The sequence below is a fragment of the Tupaia chinensis genome, unplaced genomic scaffold (assembly GCF_000334495.1).
Source record: "Tupaia chinensis unplaced genomic scaffold, TupChi_1.0 Scaffold000355_1, whole genome shotgun sequence".
Taxonomy (NCBI): Eukaryota; Metazoa; Chordata; class Mammalia; order Scandentia; family Tupaiidae; genus Tupaia; species Tupaia belangeri.
In genome coordinates this window covers 1,741,568-1,751,872 of record NW_006159850.1, presented here as the reverse complement: position 1 = coordinate 1,751,872, position 10,305 = coordinate 1,741,568, and the positions used below count along the sequence as shown (strand labels likewise).

At 54.8% G+C, this 10,305-nt stretch overlaps 1 protein-coding gene across 1 annotated transcript in view; it reads right to left on the bottom strand.

Annotated features, from left to right (window-relative positions):
• Positions 1 to 4: 4 nt before the first annotated feature.
• LOC102499047 (zinc finger CCHC domain-containing protein 14) overlaps positions 5 to 10,305 on the bottom strand; it is a gene marked incomplete at its 3' end in the record, with an annotated part of 72,788 nt that continues 62,487 nt past the window's right edge. Inside the window, 8 exon segments of the mRNA XM_027773443.1 lie at positions 5 to 922; positions 997 to 1,137; positions 2,897 to 3,024; positions 3,304 to 3,395; positions 7,373 to 7,655; positions 8,630 to 8,684; positions 8,989 to 9,083; positions 10,096 to 10,205. Coding sequence (XP_027629244.1) covers positions 5 to 922; positions 997 to 1,137; positions 2,897 to 3,024; positions 3,304 to 3,395; positions 7,373 to 7,655; positions 8,630 to 8,684; positions 8,989 to 9,083; positions 10,096 to 10,205 — 1,822 coding nt within the window.

Sequence of the window (10,305 nt, the reverse complement as noted above, 5' to 3'; positions counted from 1 at the left end):
TTTGCTGTGGAGCTGCCGCCACCGCTGCTGCTGTAGAAGCTGCTTTCAGGGACGGAGGCGAGTGCAGGGCTGGAGCTGGGGGCCGGGCAGCTGGGCAGGGTGGCCAGGTTGGCAAATGATGTGGAAGGGTGGCTGCTGGATGAGGCAGTGTTGCTGTTCGCACAGAAGCTGCCCTGCAGGGGGCCCACTGGCATACTGCTCACTGCAGAGAAGGCAACTTTGGTGTTGGCTGTGTACAGAGCAGTCCGGGGGTTGATTATTGCAGGGGGCACACTTATTTGCACGTTATTAGGACAGGAAGTTGGCCCAGAGATGGCGGGATCCGCAGGGACAGACGGTGACAGCAGCAGCTTGATGGGTGGCCGAGCCACGTGCAAGACCGTGCTGGGCGCCCCCGCCCCGGCCGTGCTGCTCTCGGCTGCCAGGGCTGGCTGCTGTGCCGTCTTCAGCACCCTGTCCAGCGTGGATGCGTGCACAACTTTGGCCCGGGGACCGAAGGAGACTGTGGGCGACATGGAACTACTCTCCGAAAGTCCAGAGAGGACCTGCACGGGTGGGTGGGGCGTGGGCAGCACGTCCACCATGGTGGTGCCGAAGCTCTTGTCCACCTTAACGCTGCTTCTTGGTCCAGGCCCCTTGTTCCTCTCCTCGAGGGACAAAAGCGAGTGCATAGAAGACGAGAGGAGCTTCATGTCGGCGCTCCCCCTCTCCGGTTTGTGCATGGAGCTTAGCATCCGGATGGGCGCGACGTGCGAGGCCGGCAGCATCTGCGGGGGCAGGGGGTGGTGGCCGGCAGGGGTGGAGCCGGCCTCATTCTGAACAGGGAGGACCTGGGCGGTGGGCCTGGCCGAGCTTGAAGTGAAGTGGTTCAGGAGCATCACGGGCTTCTCCTTCTCGGGCCCCTCCAGGTGCACCTCCAGGCCTAGGGAGGGAGACAGCCGTTAGCACTCTCCCCGTGGCCAGCGCTGGAGCCCGCCCACGAGCCCTGGCTCTTACGTCTGTCGCTCTCCTCGGCACTGTCCGAGCTCTCTTCACGGGCCTGCACCCCCATGGGGCTGGAGGAGGAGCTGGAGTAGTCCGAGGAGCTGCCCTCCCGAGGCAGCTGGTGAGGGGGCTGCTCCACTTCCACCCGCAGCTCTGCAGACAAGGCACAGGTGAACGAATGCACACTGCAAGGGGCTCCTAGAACTCTCAACCGCCGCCAGCCACCCAACACCCCCCCACCCCGCACATGGATCCCATGGCCTCTGAGGAGGCGGGTTCTACTCTCAGGTCAGACATGGCTCTGAGAGTCTCCGCGGACCAACTGTCTGAGGCCACACAAATGACATGGCGGAGAAGCAAACGGATGCCCCACGCCCGGCAGAGGGCCCATGGCTTCGCCCACGCCCCTCTCTGAAAGTAGGGTCAAGACCAGGGCTCTTTAAAGCACCCCTGCTGCCCTGCTGTAAAGTCACCCCGAGCCACGGGCACGAACTGCCTGCATACCAAGAGGCACGCGTGGGCCACCTTCCTGAGGCGGGAGACGGGGAGGGAAGGAGGAAGACGGCTGGAAGACCGAGCCCCCAAGACTCGGCGTACCCCAGAGCAGAAGCATCTGGGTGCTGGCGCTCACTGGGGTCATCAGCACTGGGAACCTCAGACAGGGCCGCCCAGTTCCGTCCCTGTCACCACAGCAGTCTCTGTGGATCTAATTCTTTTGCCCAAACTCAAGGTAAGTCCTAGTCTCCAGCTTCTACCCCAACTGTCCCTACATGTCGCTACAGTGCGACAATGAAAGCTAGAACAAAAGTGTGAGGATGGAGAAACCTCAACAGGGCACGGTGCTGGTGGCGCAAGCAGGAAGGTGCTACGTAGTGGCCGAGGCTGTGTGGTGGCCAGGGGACAAGGGCCTGGCCCTTGGTCCAAGCTCACTGGGGCTGGCGTGTCATGACACAGTGAGACCCATAACAAGAAACCAGAACTGGGCTGGCAGTGGTATGGAGGTTAAGGTGCTGGAGTCCACATGGCTGACTCTGGTTCAAGTCCCAGACCTAGCAGCTTGGAAATCATGCTAGGCTGGGGCCAGAAGGTGGCTTAGTGATTAAGGCACTGGACTCTCATGTGGTCAACTGTGATTCAACTCCTGTACCCGGCAGCTTGAAATTCACAGTAGGTATGTGTATGCGTGCTTGTATACCCCAAATTATTATTATTATCTTTAAATTTTATTTATTTATTTATTTGAGAGGCTCTTGCCTTAGGGTACATGCACTCGCTAGAGAGAAAAAAACAGAAACAGTGAGAGGGAAAGTGAGAAATCACTTCCCGGGGGGGATGGCCATGCCACAATCCCTTCTTCATTTTCCTCCCAGGACCTTGGGCATGCACACATACGAGCCTGGCATGACTTTCAGTCCACCAGCTCTGGTACTCAAACCATGGTCGGCCATGTGGGAGTCCAGCAATGTAACTGTTACGCCATCTGCTGGCCCTGTACACCCCAAATTCTGAGAGAAGCGTGGAGGAGAAGGGACTGTAGTATGGCCATGCCTCCCAGGGACGGGGCGTGATTTCTCGCTTTCTGTCTCTCCAGCGAGCACACACGCCCTGCAGCAAAAACCTCTTTAAAAAAAGAAATCATACTGGATGCGCGTGCCCCAAGCTCAGGGTGGAGAAGGGACTGCGGCACGGCCATCTGCCCTGGACAGTGACTTCCCACTCTCTCCCCGTCTCTGGCGGGCACACACGCCCTGCAGCAAAAACAAGACAGACACCGAAACAGACTGGCCACTCCCTCCCTTCCTTTCACAGAACGAGAAAACGTCGCGGCACCCGAGTGAGGCCTGACCGCTACCCACAGGGACACACGGCACGGCCTGTGGGAGGCCCGCATGCGGGACGGACCCTCACCCACCTGCAGCATGGCTGCCTCGCCCACTCTGTACTGGCCCAACGTGGCTGGTGGGGGGCACTCGAGCCACCCCACTGCTGGTGGCCAAGGACGGGGCTGAGGGATTCAGGCACCGTCTCTCGGATTTCTCCCTGCGAAACGAGAGAGCACAGAAACAAGCGAGCTGGCCGACTACTGCTGCGAACTGTTTCAACGCAACTGCCTCGAGCCCGGGAGGGCACATCGTCTCGAGGGGAGGAAACGCTACTGTCCACTCCCGAGGGTCTTCCCTATCGGAACGAAGCCACAGATGGGCAATTTTGGCAGCACTAAGGATGGGCTACGTAATGAAAAGAAACCCAGTCACTGACTCTACTCAACACACAAGAAACTAAAACGAGCATGCATGTCCAAAGCGACATCAGACTCACTTTTCCAACTCCAGCTGGGTCTTCAGTTTCTTCTTGGCCCCCATGGTGAGCGACTCAAATTTATTCAGATCTTCCTCAGTAAGGCTCAGAAACTTCCACAGGAGAAACAGATTAGAGTTACTGGATTAATTAGGACTCGGAAACCAGAGCTGGGCAGCAAAGGCAATGCATTTACTCTACCTCGGGGATGCGTGAGCAGATCAGACTGAATCAGAGGCCAGTGGACTCGGGAACACTAAACCGCCTTCTCGCTGAGTGGGGTCAAAGCTCCCACCACCAGCTGCTCTCCACGGTGCCTCGCAGGCACGTCGGCTTAGCGAGACCCCACCCGTCCCGCATGCCCGTTCCGTTAAGGCCTACCACCAGGGAGATGTCAGCAGTCCCGGCGCAACTGCTGCAGAGATGCAGCTCACGACACTGCCCGACCCCTCAGGACGGCTGTCAGAGCGCACTCCCCTGAGAACCTGCTGGCCTCTGAGGCCAGGACAGTCCACACGGTCTCTCCTCCTCAGAGTCACACGATTTTGGATAACAGCGCCCTTAGCAGGCCCAAGTGACCCAGCACAGAAGATGCCGTCCAAAGGCATGGCTGACCAACCCAGACGCCTGGGCCAGGGGAACAAAGTAGCACACTCCACAGTGTGTGCAGCCTAGCCACTTCAGCTGACATGGAAACTCTAAGCTGATTGTCACTAAGGTTAGTAACACAGTTTTTAAGGTTTATAAATTCTAATTACAAGGCATTACATGTTGAGTACCCCTTCTCCAGAATCCCTGAGACCAGAGTGTGTCAGCTTTTGGATTATCTGCATAGACATGAGGTATCTGGGGGAGGGCGCCCAAATCCAAACACAACTCACTCACGTCTCACAGAGGCACTTAGCCTGAAGGCGATTTCCTCTTCCTTTCTCTGTTCTAGGTTTTGCAGTGTGGCCATCCCCACGGGGTGTGAGTTCTCACTCTCCCTCTCACTCTCACAGGGTACATGTATTCGCTGGAGAAAGTGAGAACTCACCCCCAGGGGGATAGCCACACTGCAATCCTTTTTCCTCCATTTTCTTCTCCGGATTTTGGGCATGCACACACATGAAAGAACCAGGTGTGGCACATGAACCATGGGCAGCCATGTGGGAATTTGGTGCCTTAACCACCACATCACCTGCTGGCCCCCTAAATGTGATTTTTTTTTTTGGAGAGGTTTTGCTATAGGGCTTGTGCGCTCACCATAGAAAGAGAAAGACAGAGACAGAAAGTGAGAAATCACCCCCCCAAGGGGGATGGCTACATCACAATCCCTTCTCCATTCTCCTCTTGGGATTTTGGGCATGCACACACATGCGCCTGGCATGAGTTTTAAGCCACCGAGTCTGGGACTCAAACTGCAGTCAACCACGTGGAGCTCCAGCGACATAACCATCATGCCATCTGCTGCCATACTTCTCTACTGCAGTGGGTTTTTCTTTTGAGTGAGATTTTTGTTATGTGCACTCACCAGAGAGACAAAGAGACAGAAAGCGAGAAATCCCCCCCAAGGGGGATGGTCATGCCACAATCCCTTCTCCTCCATTCTCCTCCCGGGATCTTGGGCACGCACGCGCATGTGCCCAGCATGAATTTCAAGCTTCCAGGTCTGGGATTTGAACCGGGGTCGGTCATGTGGGAGAGTCCAGCAATATAACCATTATGCCATCTGTTAGTCCCTCTACATCACTGTTTTAACTGTGACTCACCCCAGAAAACCAGGTGTGGGACTTCCCACCTGGGGCATCACGTCAGTGCTCAGAACGGTAACTGGTTACAGAGCGGGCTGAGTCTCAGATGGGGTAAGCTCAGCCTGTACACTCAGCATCTTTTTCAGGACCAGCAGATGGCGTGATGGTTACATCTCTGGACTCCCACACAGTTTACTGTGTATCGAGTCCCGGACCCGGCAGCATAAAACTCATGCCAGGGGGACCAGCAGGTAGCATGGTGGTTAAGGCACTAGACACTCCCACGTGGCCGACCACAGTTCGAGTCCCAGACCTGGTGGCTTGCTCTCTCTCTCTCTCCCTCTGTATGTCTCTCTCTGGTCAAATTAAAATAAGTAAATGAATAAGTAAAAAATTTAAATAAAAAAAATTCTTAAAAAAAAAAAAAAAAAAAAAAAAAAAATGCCAGATGAGTGTGCATGCATGCCTAATACCCCGACCAGATGTGTGTGCATGCATGCCTAATACCCCGACCAGATGTGTGTGCATGCATGCCTAATACCCCGAGAGGAGACTAGAGAAGAGATGGCGGTGTGGCTGTCCCCCCCAGGGAGTGATTTCTCGCTTTCTGTCTGTCTTTGTCTCTCTGGCGAGCATATGCACCTATAGCAAAAATCTAATAGATAAATAAAATAAAATAAAATTTGTCTTTTTGTAGGAAGTTCTGGAAGCCAGGATTTTGGAATCAACTATAGATTTGGGATAAACAAACTTTTTACACCGCTAGACCCCACCAGGCCATCTTGTCCAGCAGAGGGAGCTCAGCACTCAAGGGCCTTGTCTTCAACTTTACCAGCGACGCCCAGACTGAAGGCGGTTCAGAAGGGTCTTCTTTATGGCCAGAAGGCAGGTGTGCTCGCCAGAGACAGAGACAGAGAAAGCACCCTAATGGGGCTTGGCCACCCACGGCCCCTCTCCCTTCCTCCCTCCTTTCAGGATTTTGGGCACACACGCACCTGTGCCCAAGGGTGTTTCTCAAGCTGCTGGGGCCAGAATGAGAACTGCAGCTGGTCATCGGGGATCATCTTCTACCAGGTCCCAGGCTGGCTCCAGAATTTTTTTTTTTAATTTAAAAAAAGTATTCCTCATCTTAGACCAACAGTTAGCATATGGCTATGTCGCTGGACTCCCATGAGTTGACCATGGTTCGAGTACCGAACCCGGTGGCTTAAAACTCACGCCGGGAACGTGTGCATGCCCAAGATCCTGAGAAGTGAATGGAGAAGGGACTGCGGCATGGCCATCCCCCCAGGGGTGACTTCTCGCTTCCTATCTCTCTGTCTCTGTCTAGCGAGCGCACACGCCCTATAGCAAAAACCTCTCCAAAAAAAAGTATTCCTCATCAAAACTTTATCATGGGACAGCAGACGGTGTAATGGTTACGTTGTTGGACTCCCACACGGCCCACCATGTTTGAACCCAGTGGCTTCAAACTCACGCTGGGCATGTGTGCGCGCATGCCCGAAATCCCAAGAGGAGAATGGATAAGGTATTGCGGTGTGGCCATTCCCCTGGGGGGTGATTTTTCACTTTCTGTCTCTCTGGCGAGCATATGCGCCCTACAGCAAAAATCTCTCTTTAAAAAAAAAAAATCTCTTTACTTTAAAAAATAATTTCTAGACAGGGCTACTTGAAAGACACTGAACACCTGTTCCTCCAGATGCAATCCTAAAATCCAGCCAGATCATCTGGGAGCCATGTACCTGGACATCATAAGGGTAGCACGTACCCAGCTACACTGGGGGCCTGCAGCAGGGGTGTGGGCCAAGCCCGCCCTCCTATCCCAGGGCTCCCTAGTTCGTGATGACTCAGAGTGAGCAGAAATACAGTCTGTTTGGGGCCAGCAGGTGGCATGGTGGCTAAGGCGCTCACCTCCCACATGGCCAGCTGCAGTTTCAGTCCCGAACCTGGTGGTTTGAAAACCACACCAGGCGCATGTGTATAGATGCTCAAATTCCCTAGAGGAGAATCAAGGGGAAGGAAGTGCAGCATGGACATCCCCTTGGGGGGTGACTTCCTATTTTCCTTCTCGCTGTGTCTCTCCCTGAAAAGTACGTATGTCCTATGACAAAAACATTAAAGGAGGAAACAACCCAAACAATGGCATTAGCTCATGGTGGCACCTGCTTCAGTTGCAGGTGGCCATCAAGGCCACACCCAGCGTCCTCGCTGACACCAGGTACAACTCCCATCCTTGGCTCTTCCACACCATGTGCATTTAGAAGTCTGACCCAGTTCCCCAGGGAGGAGGTCAGGGACTGGCTGCTCGAGGAAAGCAACACGCATGTTCTGGACCGCTGGCTCGGGGACCAGCATACCTTCTCCATGGTGAGCTGTTTGAAGACCGGGTAGTACTTGTGCAAACGCAGCTTCCGAAGCCAGTCTAAAATCCCGTTCTGCTCCTGGGTCTGCGGCGCCTGCAGGCCGGAGGGCATCAGCATGGCAGGCGAGGTCTCTACCTGGCCGCGGTAGGCCAGGGCCGAGCCCGTGCCCCCTGCGTGGGAGCAGTGGGGCAGTGTGGCCGCTGTGTTGGCCGCGTGCTGCACGTGGTGTGGGGCCCCACTCTGAGAAGACGGGATGCCGGCTACTCCACACACAGGCCTGCGGGACAGTGGGGGGTGGGGACAGAAGGGCTGTGGTTCGGGAGACGGTGACCAGGCTCCACCCATGACCGCTCCCCAACTGCATCCGGCATCACCGTCCCTCTGAGCTCTGGAGACGACGGAGCCCGCAGCCCGCGCAGCCCAGCCACCTGCCCTACGTGAGGAGGTCTGCTTTGTGTAGCTGCATACGTGTGTGCATCTGATGCTTGTGTGCAGAGCATGACAGGCCGTGCCTATCTGATGTACATGCATGTACACGTGTAATGTACATGTCCACCACCAGACTTTCAGTTGAGCTTTCTGGTCTCTTCCTGTTACTTCTAAATCCCAGGACAATGCCGAAATGCACAAAGTGAACCTGACTACTAAGTCTTTAATATAGTACAAACATAAAGCCTCGAGGCTGGAAGGGGAAAACAACATTCCGCTTCCTGCCCGAGGCCCTTCCACTGCACGCACAAACTTACACGTGTTTACGACAGACGAGGCCCGGGGGCAGGTGGAACGCGGCACTTTCCAGATCGTTACCTTAGCTCTCCACACCACGGCGGGGAGTGCCAGGTGTGTGTGCGAGCTGACGTCACCGTCTGCGACGGAGACCTGTCTTAATGGCAGCTGTCTACCACCAGCGCACCGTGGTGACCCGAGGGCTCTAACACCTCAAGAGCGTAGCCCCGGGCCTGCAGCAGCCCCAAGGAGCTTGTAGAAATGAAGCAGCCCAGAATATCCGGTTTCCTGGGTCTGAGACAGGGCCTAGAGGTTTGCATTTGTAATAAGAGTTCCTAGAAACTCCAAGCCAGTGGGTTAGAGAATGTTCTGGGAAGTCCGAACTCGGATTCTGCCCACCCGGCTCCTCTCCCCACATTATCTAATACTGAGAAAGACATTTCTCTAGAGATGAGCATCCACACATGATGAAACGCAAACTCCGTAAAATGCTTATGCAAATGTGCTGGTTACAGGGGTTCTCACCTTCCAGACACGCCCACCACGGCACCTACTTTAGAAAGGGAGGGGCTGCCAGGACCTAGAAATCAACACAGATACGTAAAATGTACAAACAGTAAGACGTGTTTCATAGCTCTCTCCCTTACTCCGGGAGAGAGAGACAGAAACAGAGCGCCCGGACAGGGTCCTGACACCGCAGTCCAGTCCCACCCCCGACCAGCCCTGCACCATGGGCTCGTGCACACCCACGGAGGTCTCTGGGTGCCAAGCAGGTACCTCTGCATGTGGGGAGCCTGGCAGGGCACCATGTTCTGCTGCCGCACCATCTAGCCCAGACAATCAGAACGTATTCAACTTTATTTAACTGTGTTTTATGGACTCACTTGGACTTTGAAGCTGTTGGGTGGGAGATGACGTGCTGAAAAATTTCTTTACGTGATCATTTTTCAATATATGAGAAGGTAGTGAAGCCAAATACCTAAAAAACATCAAACAGTGGTTTCATTAGTGTTAAAATGTCACTACTAAAAGCTAATTATGGGGACCAGCAGTTAGTGTAATGGCTATGTTGCTGGACTCCCATGCAGTCGACCGTGGTTTGCATCCTAGACCCAGTGGCTTAACTCATGCTGGGCGCGTGTGCGTGCGTGCTCAAGATCCTGAGAGGAGAATGGAGGAGAAGGGATTGTGGCATGGCTATCCCCGCTGGGGGGTGATTTCTCACTTTCTCTCTGTCTGCCTGGCGAGCACACGTGCCCAATAGCAGAAAACCTCTCCAAAAAAAACCCAAAGCTAATTAGGAGAGAAAGCCTGGGTTTCAATGAAGAGAGATGTATACTGAAGAAAAATAGAAGCACCATAAGCGAGCACCTCTCCTGCTTTCATTTATTCGATTCTTGTGCTGATCTGCATCACTTCGCCAAGTCACTCCCACCCTTTACGTTGTATTAGGCCGTCAGAAAAGACATGAAGCACTCCGGTTTCTATGCAGAACTGCACCGTGACTTTCCCAACAACCCAGTATTATCAGCGAGCAGGGAGCCTCCCAAATGGTGCTACATGAAGGACTGGAGGACTGCAGGACAGGGCCCAGCGCCGAGATGGCAGCCCAGGGCCCCACACTTGCTGCCAACCAGTGGCCGGGCACTGTCAGCGCCGCCAGGACACGCCACGGTCAGAGGAGCCAGCCAGGCCTAGCTATACCTGCGACGGTCCCAGCGGTCACCTATGAAGCAGAAGCAGTAATGCCAACGGCACCTCAATAGACTGTCGAGGGCACCTTAAGTGGCGGGTACCTTCTAACATTCCTTTGCACACCCTCAAGATCGCCCCTAGATCAGTAAGCTCCTTCCAAGTCTCCAAAACGAATGTGAGTCCCCAGGCAAAGCGGAGGACCGAACCTGCATGCCATGTGGCCCCGCAGGGCTCCCCTGGAGGTTGGCGAGCACTGAAGCCCCAGGCTGGGCTACTGCACCCTGGGGAGGGCTTACCGCAGGCCGGCTTCTAGGTCCATGTGGTTCCGCTCTACATAGAACGAATCTGGACCGGCTAAGCAAGGAATGAGCTTCTCCAAATTCTCCTCGGGGTAGAGCTGAGATAGCTGAAAGAGAGAAGCAGTGACAGGGATGACATCAGGGCAGCAGGTTCCTCTGTGCAGGAAAGCCCCGGGCAGGCAGCGGCCATGACAGGTGTTGCCGCCA